The 22,500-nt window shown below is 37.3% G+C and overlaps 1 protein-coding gene across 2 annotated transcripts; it reads right to left on the reverse strand.

Moving 5' to 3' along the window:
- Positions 1-1,118: 1,118 nt before the first annotated feature.
- Positions 1,119-21,327, reverse strand: rab21 (RAB21, member RAS oncogene family). 2 transcript variants are annotated; one of them, XM_044343261.1, is made up of 8 exons: positions 20,860-21,327; positions 11,841-11,900; positions 11,610-11,717; positions 10,468-10,531; positions 8,004-8,058; positions 7,726-7,814; positions 3,060-3,222; positions 1,119-1,604 (listed from the first exon to the last, which is right to left on the reverse strand). In XM_044343261.1, the coding sequence occupies exons 1-7, from the start codon at positions 21,004-21,006 to the stop codon at positions 3,083-3,085; spliced, it is 663 nt and encodes a 220-aa protein (XP_044199196.1). In that variant the 5' UTR covers positions 21,007-21,327; the 3' UTR covers positions 1,119-1,604; positions 3,060-3,082. The 2 variants fall into 2 exon arrangements, with proteins under 2 accessions (XP_044199196.1, XP_044199195.1); XM_044343260.1 differs by having other exon boundaries at positions 1,119-3,222; positions 20,860-21,326.
- Between the last annotated feature and the right edge of the window lie 1,173 nt (positions 21,328-22,500).

The following is a 22,500-nucleotide window of genomic DNA, read 5'->3' on the forward strand; positions in this document are numbered from 1 at the left end:
TTAAATTGTATTTTTATTGAAATAAAAACTGTCTTTCTTTTGCAAAACTATGCAGGAACAAAGACGGTTATCAAGAAACAGAACTGTTTGTCGATAACCGTCTTCATATCTCACCTTTACCTGATGCTTAATAATTAATCTACTGAACAAACATAAAAGTGGATGATCACAAAGGAACATTTATAGCAGGATGTAGTCACAAGATTATTTGCTTATTTCCACATCCAGCAGTTACGGAGCAACATTATCATTCATGTGGAGTCATGTTTCTGTCCAATATTCACTCTCTTTTAGCTCTGTTTTTGTTCTCCACCAACTCCTGAGGGAAATATCTGGCTCTTTAGCTGCTCAATGCTCACCAGTATGTTCACCAGCTAGTCTAAGTTAAGTATTTTACACAACAGCATTGGAACTGCAACATACAATTACGCACAAAAAACAGATGTACTGTATTTAGTGTGTATAATGGAGTATTTTTGCATTGTTCTATTGGTGCTCTTACTGCAAATATTGTTACGCTGCTGTAAATTCAACATATCAACTTAAAACGTGATGATTTGTCTGTTATGTTAATGTCACTTATTGGAGGTTTATCATGATGCAAACCCAACGTTTCATTCTGAAGGTAAAACCTCCAAATCCTCCTCAAAACATTTACTTCCTGTTCAGATTGTCGACACGTTTTCTCAGATTACAATCCACGTTTTAGCACGTGACCCTCCGTATGTTTGTGTCTACGACCCTGAAAACGTCTGATGTCGACGCTTGAAAAATGAATCCAAAAAACAGAAAAACCTGCAATTTAAGAATGAAGATGAAAGTTTCAACTGAGCTCTCGTCATTAGTGAATCTCAAAATAAAAAATAAAAAAAAGGGACAGTGCATCAGAAATAACGACAATGTGTGCGACACCTCGATGCGTTGTGTAAATAGTTATAATTGTTCTATTATCTTTACAAAACACTTTGACACGAGCAGTTTAAAAAATTACATTTCCAAAAAAAGTGTGCTGATTTTTTTCTCCTTTTCAACCACATTTTTTTTTTTTTTTATAGTTTTTTCATTATTCCATAAAGAACAAGACAGTACATCGTTTATTTTCTTCTTCTTCTTCTACACCTGTTTGTGCAGATTTTCCCCAAAGTTTTTTTTTTTTTCCTTAAAGGCAGATAAAACGTCCAGTACGTCTTTTTTTTTTGTTTTGTTTTTTTTTTTTGTTGTTGTTGTTGTTGTTGTGGTCATTTTTCACAGAGTTCATTCAGTAAGAAGCAGAGAGATTAATGCAGTACAGGCCCGGTGGAGAAAAACAACAGTAAATTACACAGTAGAGTACAGAGACAACGTTTGTTTGTTTGTTTGTTTGTTTGTTTGTTCATGTACAGGTTTCCATCACCGTCACGTGAATATAACTTATTAAATAATCGCAGTTCAGTTTTTTTTTTTATTTTTTAAAAAGTAAACCAAACAAAGCCGTTACAGAAAATCAAACATGCACGTTATTATTCTCTGTCCAGGAAAACATGTTGAACAGGAGCATGAACCGTGTGTGTGTGTGTGTGTGTGTGTGTGTGTGTGTGTGTGTGTGTGTGTGTGTGTGTGTGTGTTGAAAGCCGTCATGTAGAGGAGGAAGAGGAGGATCTTCAAGCTGCATGATATCGATTATTTTTGCTTTGGGATCAAACAATTATGTCAATTAATCGATTAGTTGCTCCTTAAGATCTTTAAATTTACAAAACATTTGAATGGATTTTGGTATTTTTTTAAAGGAGAAAATGTCAAAAGTTGCTGCTTTTTTTCTGTTTTATATAAAAATTAAATTTTCTATTTTGGGGGTTTAGACCAAAAATAATATTTTCATTGTAGATTTTTTTTTTTTTTTGGATTAATGGATTAATTGCTTCGTCAGTAAAATGTCGGTCAGCGTTTCAGAGTCTTCTTCTGTCTGAGCAACAGTTCAAAACACAAAGATATTAAAGAAAGAAAAACAGCTGCAATCAAACTTTAACAGCTTTTGATCAGAAAATAACTTCAACTAATAATCAATTATCAAAATAGTGACTTTTCTGTTGATTGACTGATCGATTGATCGCTGCAGCTTTATGTTGGAATATAGATTTTATTGACTCAACGATTAATTGATCAAATCTGTCAAACTGTAACAAACAGATTCATTGTTTACATTATTTGTTTGCAGTTAATTTGTTCTTTTTAATTTCTAAATTAGATTTTGTTTGTTTGTTTGTTTGTTTGTTTGTTGTGTGCAGTTTTAATGAATAGACCAGAAATCCGGATCAACAGCAGCTGAACGTCAGAATGTTGTGATTTTATTTCTTGTTTTTCCTTCTGTTGTAACTTTCATCACATTTAATTTAACTTTAATCAGAGAGTTCATCAGGACTGTGATTCGTTCTCTAATCTTTGTCTAACTGGAGTCCTGACTGGCTGCTTGTTGACGTCTTTCAGGTCCTAACTTGTAGAGCCGATCCAGAACGAAACGCTGGAAAAACCTGCTGGAACCCGACGAACAGAAACTGGTTTTAGGGACTTTTTCTACAGATCAGCTGTGATATTCTCCTGCAGCTGCTCCTCCGGAGTTTAAAAACGTTGTTTATGTTTTTAAGAAGTATAAGAAGATTAATGGTTTGTACAGTGTGTTTGTACGTCTGGATTCATGTTTTAACCCATCAAACACAAACATAAATATCTCTACTGAAGCCTGCAACTCTTTCATTAGTGAACTTTTGTCATAATATCAGTTAAACTCCCGTCGCTGCTTATCAAGTCAAAGTGCTTTTAATCACTGAAAGCATTTTTTATTTTTTTTTAAATCATAAAGATGTTGGGTTCATTTAGTTTTGGAGGGATTATCTATTGAAATAATTTAAATATAGTTACCCATGATGCTTAGCAGCAGAGACGGTAGTGAATGAACACAGCAGAAACACTCGGATTATTTTAGGATTTTATGAATCGGACCAACAGAGACACTGATAAACGTGTGTGTGGATATAATGTCTGCACATGTATGACAGAGAGTGTGTGTCTGTGTGTGTGTGAGAGTGTGTGTGTGTGTGTGTGTGTGTTAGCCAGAAGAGCAGCATCCTCCGGCGGGCGTGGCTTGCGGTTCGTCGTCGACAATCTGTACGCCCCGCCTACTCGACGCTGATTGGCTGGCTCCGTTGCCCTTCAACCTCTCCTCAGCTTGAGCGGTTTCCATCATCCCTAAAAAAAAACACACACACACACACACACACACACACACACACACACACACACACACACACACACACACACACAGTGAGCTTCTTCCATTTCAGCAACATGATTTTGTCTTTTAACTTCCTGTCTGCTGTTTTATAACAGTCATGCTCACAACCTGGTTTTATATATATTATATATAATATAACAGCAGTTGTGTGAATGCGGCTAAAAATCATAATATCTACAGCTGCAACAATTAATCAGTTAGTCACCAACTATTCTGATAATTTATTGATCGTTTTGAGTCTTTTTTTTTTAAGAGGAAAATGTCCAAATAGTGATTCCAGCTTCTTAAATGTGAATATTTCCTGTTTTTTTTGTCCTGTATGACAGTAAACTGAATATCTTTGGGTTGTGGACTGTTAGTCGGGACGTAACGAGACATTTGAGGACGTCATCTTGAGCTTTCGAGAAACCGTGATCGACATTTTTCTGACCAAACAAATAATCGATTAATCGAGAAGGTAATTACCAGATGAACAGATGATAGTTGCAGCTGTGGGTCAGTGATTGTGTATTTTAAAAAAGGGAAACCAACATGCAAACATGTGTGAGAGGTGAGGACTAAAAATAAACAGCTGATCTGATATAAAAGGTTCGACACTTCCTCTTTGAACAATTTGACTCTGGTCTCATGAGGACTGCAGCTCATACATGATAATGTATTAATTTGATCTGAAGTCGCTCTGCTCTGACGTGCATGTTTAAGAAAATATCAACAGTTTGGTTTATGTTTGTTTTATGAGGAACGTAATTCTTTTAATACATCTGCTTGATTTGGGCGACCGATCCAAGATGGCAGCACGTCCACGTTCTAGTGTTGACTGAGTGATGTCAGTTGTTTCTGGAGTTGTTCGGATAATATCACCACTTCACACCTGCTTCTGTTTAAACTACTGTGTTGATCTGTAAATCTGATGGTCGTCAGTCTCATACAGGCTCCTCTGTTCGGACCATGGAGCCTGTTCACCTGTCGGAGCTGTAACGCCGTCACGCCGCTCGATTCTGACGGATCGAATTTCTCATGATAAAAAAGGAAAGCGTTTCCTGTCTTGGCTCCGATATTTTTATTGTTTTAAACTCCGGCTCGTCCTGATTTTAATTCATTTATCCACAAGAGTTACTTCACTGGCTTTGATTTCCTGTTTATGCGAGACGTCACGCAACGTCATCATCTGACTCCGGAGGACGAAAGACTTATTCTTATGACCATAAGACGACCATAAAAAAAAAAAAAAAAAAAAAAGGCACAAACTGGGATTTTAAATCTTTTAGCCCTCCCAATTGGATCACACCAATTACCGAAGATCTCATGACCCTATTTTATTAAACTATTTAGTCCGTATGACTGGCGAGTCGTAGACGAGGCGTTGGGAATAACCAATCAGTACCAACACTAAACTCTGTTGCTTCTACTATCAGGACATGTTCAACCAAACCCCCCAGTCCAGATTTTAATTGAGTATTAAATGATGATTTAATTGAGTTTTTAATTGAGTTGCGTGTTTTCTTCGAGTACCCCTTGTGATTTCAAAGCTTGATCCGGGCTTCTTATCATTCACCTAAATGTCAGAAGTCTACTTCCTAAATTGGATCCGATGAAAATCTGGACAAAAATCATCTGATACTGATATTCTTGTTTTGTCTGAAACTCGGCTAAACAAATCTATCACAGACAAAGGCAATTAAGGGTTTTTTGTTGTGACCGACTCAGAAAATTTGATGGTTTTTCCGTTTATATAAAAAATATATTTCATGCTTTCATCAGTATCTCTCAGAAGACAATTTGAACTTCTTGCCTTGAAGTTGCAGCTTCTTTTATCACTGTTGTAGGTTGTTAGAGACGCCGTCAGCCAGCAGTGAGGCTTTATCATCGTAATCAACTATCAACCTTTGATTTTAATGAGATTCTCCTTGCTGGAGATTTTAACTGGGACTGGTTGTCGTCTGTTTTAAATCTACCAGTGACTCATTTAATCTTACACAACTAATTAATAGCTCAACTTGTCTGAATCTTAAATGCCCAGAGAGATCCTCTCTTCTTGATTTATTTTTAAACAAATGTTCCTCATGAATATTTGGATATTGGTATTTTTGCAAATGATTTAAGCGACCATTGTGTTACAGTCAGACAAGTTAAGCTCCCGAAATCAAGACCACCAATTGTTCTTAAACCAGATTTTAAGGATTTCTGTGAGAAAGCTTTTCTTCATGATTTGTGGGACTTTGACTGAAACGTTTCTCTCATCGGAAATACTTTCATGATGCTTTTATTAACATTATAAATAAACATGCTCGGTTTTGCCCTCAGCTGTCCAGTCTACTAACAGAAAGGGATGTTGCCTGAGTTGACTGGCTGATTTTTGGACGGCTCCAAAAATCGCTTTACTTTTCTCATCAAAAAAAGCTAAATCTGAGTTCGACCTTTGTAAAACTACTAGAAACTTAAATGATCCTAAGAAATTTTGGAAAGAAGGCTCTCAACTGTTTTAATGAACGTTTTGTTTCTTCAGGTTCTTTATTTGAGTCTTTACATCCTGATCAAAAACAGCTAAATGAGCAGAAGGCTCACGTTTCCCCACCGCCAATTATTTGATTAATTAACTGATGTGACAGAGGTCCATAGAGCCTTAAAGCAACTGGATCCTAACAAATCCACAGGTCCTCAAGTCTTATTTTTTCAAGTTAGTCGTAGACTTTATAGCAGAACCTCTGACTCATATTTTCAGTCTTACCCTTTCCAACAATGAGACTCCTAACATGGAAATCTGCCTCCCTCTGTTGTTAATAACTACAGGTCGTTCTCTAAATGATGCGTTTTAGCTAAAGTCCTTGAAAAGTTTGTTAGTGAACAACTTAAAGACATAAATGTTCTTCTGTCACAACATCAGTCAGGCTTTAGAGAACAACGCGGCACAATAAGCGCTGCTGTTAAAGTGGTGAATGACATTATTGAGGCTCTAGACTGCAAAAATACTGTGCAGCTCTTTTTATTGATTCGTTCGAGGCTTTTGACACAGTTGACCGGGACAGACTCTACAGTATTGTCTTATCTGGACTCGCTGTGAGTTGGTTTTTAAATTAATGTCAGCTAGAACACAATGTGTCCAGTTTGCTGGGTCTTCCTTCCTCCCAGTATCAAAAGGCGTGCCCCAGGGTTCCATACTGGGACCACTGCTGTTCTCCATATATGTAAATAATCTTAATTTATCAAATGTTGCGTTCCATTTTTATGCAGATGATACAGTTATCTACTGTTCGTCCCCTTCAGAGGTACAAACCCTTGAATTCTGCAGTCAGCCTTATGTTCAGTCCCATTTAAATCAATTTAAGTTGGTGTTAAATGCGACAAATCCAAATTCAAGAGTTAACATCTTCCTAAGATCTCAACTGCTCAAGGGGTTGAAATTAAAATGGTCACAACATATAAGTACTTAAGTATTATTATTGATCAGAACTTGTCATTCAAATTACACATTGAAAACCTTGTTTCCAAGCCGAAATTTAAATTACTTTTACTTTTTATGAATAAATCCTGTTTCTCCCTTCAGGCAAGGAAACACTTGATTTCGGCAACTTTTTTACCTTTACTGGATTACGGTGATCTGCTCTTTATGAACGCACTGAGCAGTTCCTACAGAAGCTGGATACTGTTCACCACTGTGCTTTACGCTTTATTACTGTCTGTAGCAATCTAATAAACCACTGTACTCTGTATGTCCACAGACTTTCACATTGGTTGCCTTTTATATATAAATCTGGTTCCTCCTCATGGTGTACATACATGTATAAAAAACAAAATTAAGAGCTAGAACAGAATTAGGCAAAAAAATCTTTTAAATATGCTGCCCCTCTTCCTGGAATAATGTAACGAAGGGCCTGAAATTGTCAGAAATGATTACTACAGTGGACTTAAAAGTCAATTTTAAAGAATTTAGAAAATAAAACTCTTGGTAAACGTGACTGGTCCTAAATTATCACTGAAATCGTTTGAGAAAATTGTACCAGTTTATGCATCATAACTGGATTTTTGTATTTGACCTTGTATTGAATAATAACTGGATATTGTGTTCACTCATTTGTACTAGTGTGTAACAGTTGTATTTGTATGTTTGTACTGTTTGTGTTTATTGTTGTAACAATGTTCATGCTGCTCTCTTTGTCAGGTCACTGTTGGAAAAGAGATTTTAATCTCAATGAGACCTTTATCTGGTTAAATAAAGGATATATATATATATATATATATATATATATATATATATATATATATATATATATATATAATATGATACATATATTGAAATATTCACGTTTTATTTTGTGTCTCATGTCTCTCAGGTTCCGTTTTGTCGTCTTAGATGTGACTGATGTAAATTATTGTGTTTTTTTTTTTATTTACTTCCTGGTTTAATAAATGGTTAAATAACTAAAACAAAAATGGTTCAAGTGTGTTGCAGGTCTTACTTTTACAGAGATCCAGGAAGAGCTCCTCGATGCCTTTATTTAGCTTGGCTGATGTGTGGTAATGTTTGGCCCCCACCGACTCCGCATAACTACACAAACAAAGACAGACATATACAGAGGTATGATGAGCCATGCTCAGATTACTTCCACAAGAGTGAAACGTCCGCCGACCGACCGAGTTCATCGCCGTCCATGTTTATTTGTTCACAGCGGAGCAGCTCGACATGGAAAAATCAATGTTCACTGTGTGTTTGTTGAGTAACAGCAGCAGCTCTCACCTCTCAGCCTCCTCCACTGAAACATGTCTGTCTTTGTCCAAATCAATTTTATTACCTGCAGAGAAAAGAAAACACACTTTCGGTCAGACTTTATGAATCAGTAGAGATCCCGTCTGACTCACTGGATCACACATCAAACATGGTTTAGGTTTCAGACCGCTAACGTTGTAAGTTAAAGGATCAGTCTGCTGATTTTCTACGCTTTAACAACAAATCTCATGTTTGGATCCAAACCAACAATGAGCTGATCTACTAACAAGTATTGTGTGTGTATCCAAAGTCTGATACATCTTATTCCTCCGTTGTTGTCCAACAGCGATCATGTTTTCAGTCTCCGGAGAGTAGATCAGTTTATTATTGGTTTAGCTCTGCACATTAGATTTGTTGATATTATGAAAAATATAGAAAATCACCAGCGTTATGCTTTAAACTGACCAGGACATCTAGAAATCAGAGAACCATCACATCAAAACCATCATATCAAAACTACTATCTGGTTTCTAAGTATTTTTCAAGCGACGGGCAAAAACTTTGATCTGTAATGATGATGGGGGGGAGCGGGGGGGGTCATAAAATGCTCTGTTGTTCTCTGTAAACCAGCCTTTTGTTCTCTTTGGAAACACAAAGAGCAGAACAGAAGAAACCAGCGAGTCAGAGGACTGATCATCATGACACCAAAGCATCTGAGAGGGAATGTGTGGAAGCATTTTGACGTCAAAGATGGAAAAACTGGATTAAAAGGTGAAACTGATTCTTATTTTCACTCATGTATCGATTTCTATGAGTCTTTAACTATTGATTGTTGCTGTTATTCAACAGAAAACATTGAGTTGGGTTTGTTTCTCCACAGGAAGCTGTATGAAATCTGATAAACTGCCTCACGTGATGTCACTCAGCACTTAGCATAACACCAACCAAACAGACGGTGGCGCAGTTGCATCGTGGGTAATGTAGGCGTCAGGTTTTAGGAAGAAGTCTGGCACAAAACAGACGCTTTTTTAAACTGATGTTTGCTTTTTTTGATGTTTTTTATGTGTTGTGTGTATATAAATGATTTTTTACTCACTCTTTTAATATAAAAATACTGATCAGTGCAGCTTTAAGCAGCTAAAAAAAGAATTTGACTTGAAGGACACGAGTTTGTCACATTTTCCGTCAAAGGTGGGCGTACTGGAAACATTTAGCTTCTATAAAGTTAATATCCAAGTTTCTGTTTCAGCACTCTGACTGTGAATGAAAAGTGCGGTACAAATTAAATGTTTTATTATTATTATATTATTTCTAATTAAAAACACCAAAATGACATTTTCATAAAACAGCAGATTCTATAATTGTATCTCCGGTACAAACACATGATGACCATCATCAACATAATCCAGTTAAAACACTTTATTCCCTCCATGAAGCCACACGCAGACAAACAACTTGATACGAAGACGTCATGACGACACAAACAACAGACCAGAAACAAACAAAAACATGAAAACAGGCCTGTTGAAGGATTTATGCACCGGTTTGTTTCTGTTTTCTGCGTCAGGCAGGAAGAAAACTCACTCAACTGTTTAGTCAATAAAATCACAAAGAGTCCAAAACCCCAAAAATATTCAATTTATAATGATATAAAAACAGAGAAAATGATTTTGACCTATAATTGGATAATTAATCACTAAATCAACATAGCTGTTGATTAAATTACTGTTTGCTTGTCTAATCAATAATTGATTAATTGTTTCAGCATTTTGTCAACCAACAAAATAACTCTGAATTAAAACTGGTGCTTCAAGATTAAAATCTTTAGAGCCGCAACTAACAATTTCATCAGTTAAATTACTGATTACCCTTCAATTAATGCAGTACGAGTCAAAAACAACACTGAATATCCATAAGTCAACATCCGTGTGGTTGCCTGGGAAACTCTTTAAGGATTATGGGTTATTATTGCGTAATATGCTCCGCGTAGCGAGCGAGTGGTTGAGCGAGTGCGAGCGGCAGGATAGTGACGGTGTACGCTAGCAGAGCAGAGGACGAGGTTAGCAGTGAGGTGTCAGTCCGGCAGTAAACGTCCAGTAAAAACTACAGTGTGTCAGTTAATAAATGCTGCAGGAGTTAGCAACAATGTGTTAGCATAACCTGAAGATGCTAAACAGAGAGCAGAGAAACGTGTGGCTGCTGAGTTTCACTCTGTACATTGCATCAAGATGATTTTGCCTTTTTACATGTCGCACTAATAAACCTTCTGTCTCTGGCTGAAATCGTACTTAACACTTAAATTTGACAAAAATAATGCTTAGAGGAATAAACATTTAAAATGTGCATTAAAAAAAAGCAGCAAACGGGACTAAAACATGACTAAAAACCACATTTTCATCAGGAGACTGAATCACTGCTGCTGAGATGATAGTTTCATTATAAAGTTCTAGATTTGTGTGATCAGGATCAATAAGTGTGATAAGTGAGAACTTACCTACTATACATAAACAAATCTCGTTCCCCAACATTTTCCTCAACTCTTTCACCCAGTTCTTCACCTGCGACACAAACAAACTCACATTAATGATTCATCAGTTATGGCTGTGCTTTATCATTCAAACAATAAAACTTTATTTGTGTTGCAGCTTTTATACAGGTCGCAATTCAAAGTGCTTCACTGATAAGCCGAACAAACATAAACAGGAAAAATAATGAGATTAATGCACACAAGGAATAAAAATGATGAAAATATAAAACTATAATAATAAAAATAGAGTGAAATAAAAAACTAGATAAACAACAAAATCAAATCATGAGAAAACAACTGTGTCGGGACTGTGGAGCGCTCCCGGTCTTATCTAAACCATCGCTATGGCAACAGATCAGCTGACTGACTGCCTTTCATGTTTCATGTCTTGTTTGTGAACACAAGTTTATCAAAACGGCTCATCGTGTATTTCCTCGTCTGTTACGGCCGACAAATGTTTGCTCTGAGATCCTTTTAAAAAGATTCTCAGTTCATCACAAACGACCAGCTGCTGTCAAAGTCTCAGATTTAAAGAAGCCGGAACCGACAAATATTTGGTATTTTTCTTTTAAAAAAAACAATTATTTTATCATCAAAATAGTTGCCGATTAATTTCCTGTTGATCGACTGATGAGCGTGTGATCATGCTCGTTGGAACGGCGGCAGTGAGACGTCTCCAGTTAAACCTTTATCGATATCGATCGGTAACCGGGACGACGCGGCTGGTGAAACATAAGTTGTGTGCAGGTTACAGCTGTTATTGCAACGTGTCAGATACATATTTAATCAACATTTGATCGTTATCATCTGCTGCTATAATAACACATAATATTTATATCATTCTTACTTTGTATACTGAGCATCTTATATAGTATCATAGAGGTGATATCAGGGCCAAAACAATGTTTATTTATGTGTTTGTACAAGTGTTTGCTGCCGTTTAAACAGATCATCAATGACAATACAGTAAAACACAGTTGTAATAAGATAAAATATGTATAGTAGGAGAAGTTATAACTGTAACAAATACTGTAAACACTAAAAATGTCCACATATCTGCTTATGAAGCATTTATTAGATGTTTAAGGAGGGCTGGAGGAGGTGAATACCTTCTGAAAGGAGTCTTCGTCTGTAATGTCGTACACTAGAATGGCTCCATTGGAGTCTCTGTAGTAGATGGGACCTAACGCATGAAAACGCTCCTGACCTGCCGTGTCCTGCACACACACACACATACACACACACACACACACACACACACACACAGTCATGTTAATGTGTTCAGGATAATGTTGCTATGAATGAAAAAACAGCAGCAAAGATCGACAGACTGATTTTACCCAAATGGCCAAGTTGACTCTTTTCCCCGTGATGTTGAGCTTCTTTGTGAGGAAGGACGCCTGCAGAGAAGAAGAAGAAGAAGAAGAAGAGAATCTGTTGATCACTTTCTGGATTCATTAAAATGTCTGTTTCCCCACAACACAAAGATATTCACTTTACTGTCATACAGAACTAAAATATTCACATTTAACAAGCTGGAATCAGAGAAATTCAACTTTTTTTTGTCTTTAAAATTGTTGGCAATTAAATTCCAATCAACTAAATCATTTAATCCACTAATCTGCAGCTCTGTTGATGATTATTCTGATTAGATTAAAAACAGCAACAACTTCATAGTTGTTTTAGTCATTTTTAAAGAGAAAATTGTAAAGTTTTCCTGGTTGCAGTTTCTTTAACGTGAACTAAAGGTTTTGTGGTTTCAGACTGTTTATGAGTGAAACTGTTTCATGTTTAATATTATATTATATGAATAAAACAGAGGATTGGAGGGACTCAAATCTGAAGTCTAAAGCTCTTTTTATTATAAACAAACACATGATATTGGAAATATTAACGTCTAATAAATGAAAATAACTGACAGAACATTAATCAAGTCATTTGCAGCCAATTAAACACTGACGGAGCTTCGACTTCTTCTTCTGTCACGTTGACACTCGCTGTTTCTGCAGAAATATGAGTCACCTTCACCACACCTTCCTCCTCCTCCTCCTTCTCCTCCTCCTCCGCTTCCTCTAACATGTAGTCACATGAATATCTTCATGGAAAACGTGACCTTTGACCTCGGAGGATTAACATACTGCTGCGCTTTACTTTAAACCTCTTTTGGAGAGAAGCGGCGCCTGAATAACTCAAGACGAGTTTATTCAAAACATCGACCGTGATCTTTTACAAACAGCTTCTCACGTTGAGTCACAAACATTCGTCTGTTTCCTTTTTCACCTGCAAACTGTTTCCAGACAAACATGAGCTGAACACGACTCTGATAACAACCCAAAAAGGTCAAAGTCCACCGGGGTAAAAGGTTGAGTTATTTCTCTTTCCTCCCCGAGCGTTTCAGATTTATCAGCCTGCTCGGTGGGAAAGAGACCGTCGGCGTCACCGGCGAGAGTTATCGCCATGACAACCTAGAGAGAGATTTATCAGTGAGGACGAGAGAGAGAGAGGGAGAGAGAGGTCGTGCAGAGGGACGAGTGAGTGGATGTGTGAACGTGAGGTCGGTCAGCTGACAGAGTGTTTGTCGGACATGTGCTCCGACGTCTAACTAAAAACACAACTAGTGGTTCATTTCATTTCCCCGTAAACACTGAAACATCAAACCAGCTGCAACATGAACAGTTTAGAGGTACTTGTACTTTACTTGAGTATTTCCATGTGATGCTACTTTCTACATTTCAGAGGGAAATATTGTACTTTCTACTCTACTACATTTATTTGACAGCTTTAGTTACTTTTCAGATGAAGATTTGACACAATGGATAATATAACAAGCTTTTAAAATACAACACATTGTTAAAGATGAAACCAGTGGTTTCCAACCTTTTTGGCTTTTGACGTCTTACAAAAAGCAGTGTGTAGTCGGGGTCACATTTCACATGTCTATGAGTTGTTAACAGCTCCACCAAATAGTGATTTTTCCCTCTAAACTTCTCACATGCTTTCATTTCAATAAATGTTCAAATGATCCAATATTTCAGCAAAAATCAAAGATTAGAGAAAAAGTCCAAAAACTGAAAACAGATTTGTGTATCAGAACTTTGTTTTTTCTTCTTTCCTCTCCCATTAATCATCTCACCACCCCTCAGATTTATCTGCTGACCCTTTGGAGGGGCCCCGACCCCTAGGTTGGGAACCACTGGACTAAACTAGCTAACTGTGTATAAAGTAGTGTAAACTAGCTCCACCTCCAGCAGCTACAACAGTAACATGCTGCTCTAACACTGATGCTTCACTATTAATAATCTAATGATGTCATATATAATAATATATCAGTCAGAGGGACCAAACCACTACTTTTACTGCAATACTTTAACTACATCAAGCTCATAATACTTATGTACTTTTACTGCAATACTTTAACTACATCAAGCTCATAATACTTATGTACTTTTACTGCAATACTTTAACTACATCAAGCTCATAATACTTATGTACTTTTACTGCAATACTTTAACTACATCAAGCTCATAATACTTATGTACTTTTACTGCAATACTTTAACTACATCAAGCTCATAATATTTATGTACTTTTACTGCAATACTTTAACTACATCAAGCTCATAATACTTATGTACTTTTACTGCAATACTTTAACTACATCAAGCTCATAATACTTATGTACTTTTACTGCAATACTTTAACTACATCAAGCTCATAATACTTATGTACTTTTACTGCAATACTTTAACTACATCAAGCTCATAATACTTATGTACTTTTACTGCAATACTTTAACTACATCAAGCTCATAATACTTATGTACTTTTACTGCAATACTTTAACTACATCAAGCTCATAATACTTATGTACTTTTACTTGTAATAAAGTATTTTTACGTTGCTGTATTTGTACTTTTACTGCAGTAAAGTTCTTCTCGGCTGCTTAAGAAACATTTTTATGTAAAAGAGGATTTTTTTAAGAGGGAAAAGTTATTCTGGAGTTTCTTCTCTTTGGTAAATTCCACTGAGTCAAATGTGGATTGACAGCGTCTGAGGAGTAAATATGTAAAACTTTTCCACTCTGAAGAGTCTCATGACAGACGTGACAGTTTAATAATGTGGAGCTCGTGCTCGGAGATGACTTCATGCTTATGAGCAGAAACCGTCTCCAGTTTCTACAACGTTCTCTGATCTTTCTGCGGAGAATCTCTTCGGATACGTGAGAAAGAAAAAAAAAAAATCAGCCGTAAAATAATCCTTTATCTGCTGCCGACGGCGCTCCCATAATGCACCTCTGTGTGTTTTCTCATGTGCCCTGAAGACCCTGCAGACACATCGCTGAGGAGCGTCGGAGATCATGTGACTGTTTATATAGACAAGCTGGAGGAGTCCAACAGTACACCCCCCCCCCCCCCCTTCCTCCCATCATCATCATCATCATCATCATCATCATCATCATCATCATCATCATCCTCTCTGTCCACAGTCCCACTAACACAGCTGAGTCATCCTTCATCCCTACAAAATATCCGATGACGTCGTGTTTACATCCACATTTATCACCAATTTTATTTACAGGATATCGGTAAAAGAGCATCAATCAAACATGACGGAAATATGACATTTCTGTGTAATTTCACGTATTCATGTGAGGAAGGTTAGAGTCTCCTCATCATCATCATCGCTCCACACAGATCTGATGAGAGCTTTTCTCCTTTAAATCGATTCGTCGTTTAGTCAGAAAACGGTGAAAAACTTTGATCCCAAAGTCCAAAATGACTAAAAACGATTGATCCGTTATCAAAATATTTTATTTTCTGTTAATCTGTAAACTGTTGTGAGCTTTTAAATTCTGTCGATTATCTTCTTTTTGTTTGTTGTTTTGCCTCGATGTTTATGATTCATGAATAATTAAAAACACATTTATAATCAATTACAGCTGCAACGATTAATCGATTAATCGATGGACATAATTAATCTGCATCTATCTTGATAATTGAATAATTTTAGTCTTTTTTTTTTTAAAGGAAAAATGCAAAATATTTGTCGGTTGCAGCTTCTTAAACGTGTCACACGTGACAGTAAACTGAATATCTTGACTGTTGATCAGATAACAAAACTATTAAATCGAGGAAACGATCAATAAAAAGGAAATAATGGTTTGTTGCAGCCTTAATATCACAGAAAAAAAATATTACAGAATTGTGATTGTTATATAACTCAAAGTGCAGCATAACGTCCAGCTCTACATGTGACCGAACACTAGATCACTGGTTCCCAATCTGGGGGTCCTGACCCCCACTAAGGGTCACTAAAGCTTCCCAGAGGGGTCGCTAAAAAACAACCAATCAAAGAGCTAGAACAATAACACAACAACACTGGATTATTAACTATAAATGTCAGGTAAAAAAAAATTTAAAAATATATAGAATACAAACAGAGAAATGTATAAAAATATTTTTAAAAATCATCTCTAATATTCACAGGAAGTCATCTGCACAAACTGATCCAAACTTCTACTTCCTGCTGTTATTGCTTCACTATTTGGGCTCATTGTACAGTTAATCACTTGTTCTGTGCTTTTATTTCTATAAAGCTTTGAATATTATGTGAAATATCCATAAAATGTGTCAGTTTAGTCATTGATAGAACGAGGATCCATTAAACACTCTTAAAACTTTTACATCCAGCAGATTTCAGGCTGAAGCTTTGACGCAAGAAGAAGAAGAAGAAGAAGAAGAAGAAGAAGAAGAAGAAGAAGAAGAAGAAGAAGAAGAAGAAGAAGAAGAAGAAGCTGTGAGTACACAAGAGCTCTGCTGATGATGCAACCCGCATACTCAAGAGGTGTTCAAACGTAACACCGGCTTACACAACCGCAGCTAACCGATGCTGAACCGCAGCTCAGAGAGAGAGAGAGAGAGAGGAGAGAGAGAGAGAGACAGAGAGAGAGAGAGAGAGAGAGAGAGAGAGAGAGACAGAGAGAGAGAGAGACAGAGAGAGAGAGACAGAGAGAGAGAGAGAGAGAGAGAGAGAGAGAGAGAGAGAGAGAGAGAGAGAGAGAGAGAGAGAGAGACGCTGTGCTGGACCGACTGAGAGAGAAAGCGGCTGCAAGTCATTATCGATGCTCCATCGCTGGCTGCTCACATGGAAATGCTGCATCATACTTCCTGGGATTTTTTTTTTTTTACCCTCTCTCTCTCTCTCTCTTCTCCTAAAACCTCCAGTCAGTAAGAGTTTCCTGTAACAGGAGCGGCAGCTGATAAACAAACCAAAGCAGCCGGCTCTGAAACAGGATATGCAAACACACACACATGCAGACGGTGAAAGCTTCTTATCAGCCGTAACGCCAACGACCACGACCGTGTGGACCCAATATGAAACCTCCAGTTTACGTTTCACACGGCTTTCTGTCCTCGCTCGGCCTTTCTGGACCGTTCTCTAGAAGTTCACGACTGAATAAGCCGGTAAAACGTCTCCTGTGCCATCTTGTTAGGAGAAAGAAGGAAAAAGAGTTTAAAATAAAAGCTTCCTTTAAAGGTTTATGTTGACATGAGACTCCTCAAAGATTCAATTACAATGTTGTTGATGGTGAAGACGATGATGAAGAGAGACGCCGTTGTCTTTTCTGCTCACTATGAGAGCTTCTTCCATCCACCTGTTTTTATGCACATTTTCAATTTGCACGTAAAAAAACGAGCGAGTGAAAAGGCTGGAAACTCAAAACAAGTTGAAACATCCTCACAGTCGCTGAAGAGCTGAAACATCTGATGTGTGTGGAGCGATGATGATGATGATGAGGAGGCTTTAATGACGTCATCTGGTTGTGCCTTCTTCTTCTGCGACGGTTTAAAAGGCACAACAGCAGCGGACGGAAAACAAACCTTCATTTCTTTTGCTGTTTTTTTTATGTAAATTCTGTTATAATTTGCTCTGAATCTGGACGGAAAAGCAGGTGAAACAGAAGTCATTCAGTTATGTTAGTACGCAAAGTGAAGAAAGACGGTCGCTGTGTGAGCTGTAATTACAGTCGCGGTGACGTCACCAACACGGATACCGTGTCTAACGGCTGGACATGAATCCAGCTTCATCAGCAGCGGCAGACATCGCCTGTAAAGCTGCAACTAACGAGTATTTTCCCCCAATTAATCATTTTGTCCATAAAGATTCTTGTTATTATTTCAAGGCGACGTTTTCAGACGTTCAGTTTATTTTCACTTGTGACAAAGAAAAGCTTCAAAATCGTCACATTTGAGAAGCTGAAAGCAAATATTTAACGTTTTTGCTTAAAAAAAAAAAAAAGATTATTTGATTATCAAAATAGTCGAGGATGAATCTGTCAGTCGATTGAATCAATTCATTAACTGATCACCGCGGCTCTGATCTATTTTCTAATTTGTGTGATTCACTTCAAGGCTTCTCAGCATAAATGATACCAATCAATTCATTTCTGGGTAAAATCTGCAACGATTAATCGATCAGTCGATTGACGGAAAATAAATCAGCAGCTATTATGATCATCGATTCATCGTTTTGAGTCTTTTTTTTTAGGAAAAATGCTCAAATTCTCTGATTCCAGCTCCTCAAATGTGAATATTTTATAGTTTCTTTAGTCCTATAAGACAGTTAATATATCTATTTATATATTTGTCTTCTGGACTGTTGATCAGGACAAATCAAGACATTTGAGGACGTCACTTTGGGCTTTTAGAAACATTCATCAACGTTTTCTGGACCAAACGACTAATGGAGAGAATAATCGACATATTGAACAATAATCTTTAGATGCAGCTCAGGTTTAAATCTCATTAACTCTCCAGAAAAACAGCGTTTTCATCACATTCACACTGTGGATCAGTTGACTGGTGGTTGAGAAACAGTGTGAAGAAAGAGACTCACAGCCTGAACTCTCTGTAGAGGAAAAAACGACTAAAAAAAACAAACTGTGGTCATTAATGTTACTCAGTTAAATATTGAATCTTACAGTCAGAGCAGCAAATCTTCACATTTCAGCAGCTGGAATCAGAATGTTTGGTATGTTTGTTTCATAACGAGGGTTTTGCAGATGAAGAAGGAGGGAAAAGACAGAAACTGAGCACCTGCGACCAGGAAGGAAGACGTGAAGAGAAGTGAAACTGAAACTTCACTTTTATTTGATAATTATTCAAAGTGATTATCAGGCTGAGCAGTGATGAGCTGAGTAACAGAGGGGATCAATAGGGGAATGAATTATGATTATTATTTATTTATTACTATTCTGACTTTTTACAACTTTTAAAATATCACTCAAAAGTCAAAGTAGAAGACTTGGGAGACCTTTCATGTAAACTCGCCTTTTAAATCCGCAAGAAAAATACAATCAATCGTTTGTTTTTTGGTGAATTTGCTGAAGAGAAACTCCTCCTGTTGTTGCTCTTCCTCAGATCGGCCGTTAAGCTCCAGACGGCCGAATATCCCAGAATGCATTTCGCACCAACCGGCAACCATGTTGGGGATTAAGCTGTTGTAATTTTCAGACTGTTAATATGTCACTTTATTAAGTTTTAATATTTTTCCAGGTGAGAAAGTGACCCATCTTCAGTCGAAGCCTGGCTCACTTCCTGTGGGCTTGGTCGCCACTTCCTGTATGCTTTGTTTCAAACTGAAAGCTGTCTAGAGTTTCGTACACTGTCCAGACATAAACCAGGTTCTGACTAAGTTTTGTTTTCTTCCTGACTGCTTATTGTTGAACTTTCTCTCACTTTCCTTTTACATCAAACAGCAGTTTGAAGACAGAAGGCGGCAAACGATGTACAGATTGTGATTTAAGAATATATATAATAGAATTTGCTGCATATAAATACTTAATAACTGTTTATAACACACTATAATGTAGTTATAAGCAGATATTTTTAATTTTTAAGTGATTATTAATGTTCAGTATTTGTCAACAGTTGTTACTTTTATATTATTACAACCATGCTGTTGTTCATTATCTGTTTATACAATGACAAACACTTCTGAAAGTCCACAGTTACAACGTACAAACTACATTATAGTGTGTTACAAATTATTAAATATTTCTCTACGGCTTGTAAACGTATTTATTTGCTTGGCTCAACATCATCTATGTGGTATTATCACCTTTTTAGTGTGTGAAAATCACAGTATGTTAGTCTGATTATGTGACGGCTGAATGACGCAGCAGCACCCGACGAACACGGAAATGACGTCTACAGATTGTCTGATTGGTGGAAAACTTCTTTACCTCGCAGGTTGACCTGTGACCCGGGAGAGATTAAACATATAACCGAGACGAAATATTCATACAGGTGTGTTTATAACTACCAAGGACCAGCCCTCATCAGTTATGAGGACTGGGTGCCAGGTTAGCCTGTTAGCATGGATGCTAGCTGCTAGCTTGTCTACAACGCGGTATTGCAATATTGCGGTTATTGCGACAGCTTTGAGTCGGGGTCACATTTCACATGTCTATGAGTTGTTAACAGCTCCACCAAATAGTGATTTTTCCCTCTAAACTTCTCACATGCTTTCATTTCAATAAATGTTCAAATGATCCAATATTTCAGCAAAAATCAAAGATTAGAGAAAAAGTCCAACGACTGAAAACAGATTTGTGTATCAGAACTTTGTTTTTTCTTCTTTCCTCTCCCATTAATCATCTCACCACCCCTCAGATTTATCTGCTGACCCTTTGAAGGGGCCCGACCCCTAGGTTGGGAACCACTGGACTAAACTAGCTAACTGTATATAAAGTAGTGTAAACTAGCTCCACCTCCAGCAGCTACAACAGTAACATGCTGCTCTAACACTGATGCTTCACTATTAATAATCTAATGATGTCATATATAATAATATATCAGTCAGAGGGACCAAACAATTTATTTGTAATGGAGTATTTTTATATTGTTGTATTGGTACTTTTACTTAAGTAAAGGATCTGATTACTTCCATCTCTGATTATTAACAGTCTGTGTGACCGTTTCACCTGATATCAGATATCAGATACACATTTCTTGGCAGGTGATCAGTTTGACTTTCTCCTCCGTCACCTCAGATAATCCCAGCTGGACTGACGGCTCCAATTTCAGCCACAACACCTTGTATGTCTCGCAATAACCCCGCTTTCCCGGGACGGCTCGGGCTGCGCAACACGCGTACACTGCCAAGTGACAGCAACAAAACACCCACCCACCCACCCCCCCAACCAAACACCCCCCACCCCAACAAAACACCACCACCCTCCTCTGCTTTGATTTCCAAAAAAAAAAAAAAAAAACAACCCCAACCCCAGTTAACTGTCACGGCTCCGGGGCGGGCCGGCCAGCTCCCCGGCGGTTAGCAGCAGCTTCCCGGCCGTCTTACCTGTAGAGTTGTGATGTGTTTGTCGTTGAATTTGTTCTCGCAGTAGCGCAGCACCAGCGACGTCTTCCCCACACAGCCTTCCCCGAGCAGCACCACCTTGAACGAGTATGTTTTGCTGCTGTTGCCGCCCGCCCCTCCGGCCGCCATCGCTGGCAGTTTATATCAAACAAATCTTCGGTTTTTATATCAAAAACAAGCGTTATCCTGCTCGCGCTGCTAATGCTAACTGAAGTCCTGCGTAGCTCACATCGGCTTCCGACTTCTAAAAAATGAGCTAAAATCAGGAGAAAAACGCGTCGACAACATCAGCGGAACAGACTTTTATAAATATCTAGCAACAGACGGAGAGGAAATATGTTTTGACAGCGAGCTAATTCTCCTTTAACCTGCCGCGGATGCCCGGTTTTCACCCAACTAATGGCGTCTCTTGGAGCTAGTTATAGTTAGCCGGCTAGCTCCGCCAAAGATCCTCTATGCTCAGGAGGAGGTGTCACTCTGTTGTTAGAAGCACAGATGGTACAAAGAGCAGGTCCCCAAACAGACGTGATGCTTCATTTTCTATTTGAAAAATGTAATCAAGTCAAAATAATGTTTATAACAATGATATCATACAATTATGAAATTATATTCACTATATATTAATCTGTCATTCTTTTCTCATTAATTCATCACATTTTAGTCATTTTAGTCATAAAATTTTAGTCAAAAAATCGGAGGCCTTATCTCATAATTACGACTTACTATCTCATAATTATGATAGAGATACTATCTCATAATTATGAGATAGTAAGTCGTAATTATGAGATAAGGCCTCCGATTTTTTTTTAAATGGTGAATGCAATGTGCTTCTATACAAAATTTCATAAATAAATAGCTTGTTTTATCTGAATAGTCTCAAACCAAAATATATCCAGTTAACAGTCAAAAACATCAGTATCGATAGTGAGAACCTCTGTTTGAAGTCACTTATTGAATTTTCTAATCATTATTCTTTAATATTGAGTATCTGCTGATGACGAGTCTGATCTGATAGTTATTTCTTTTATATTTTTGCTGTGCAGTTCATATCAGGCTGCAGTAAGCATAAGTTAGCATACGTTCAAATTAGTGATGCAATTAAAATCTGTTTGACAGAAGAATAATTCTGCTTGGAGATAAAATCTAACCTACATCACAAGTTTCCACTTATGGCTTCTTGTAATATTTCGTATAATTGTGTTTTATATGTGTTGAGAGCAGATCTGAGAAAAGATTAGATCAACTTTATTGATCCCACAAAGAGAAATTGAAGTGTCATAGCAGCAGAAGTACAACAGGACACTGTATACATTATGAACATGTCATATATACAAATTAAGCATGAAAAAATTAAATAAAGGTACTAAACGCTATATAAAGAACATAAATAGTCACTATAAAATGTTATGAAACAAATATAGTCATGCATGAAGTGAGGAGACAAAGAAAATTAAATATAAAAAGCTTGGTTGGTGGGTAAGATGTGCTGTTAGCAGTTATTACACAGTTATAAATAAATACAGTTATTATACTTCTGCTGAAGGTTTGGAGAGGATTTCAACAGCCTCTCTTCATCTCCAACGTAAACCAAAAAAAAGGAGGTTTAACCAAAAACAGCACATC

This window comes from Thunnus albacares, chromosome 23, assembly GCF_914725855.1.
Source record: "Thunnus albacares chromosome 23, fThuAlb1.1, whole genome shotgun sequence".
NCBI lineage: Eukaryota > Metazoa > Chordata > Actinopteri > Scombriformes > Scombridae > Thunnus > Thunnus albacares.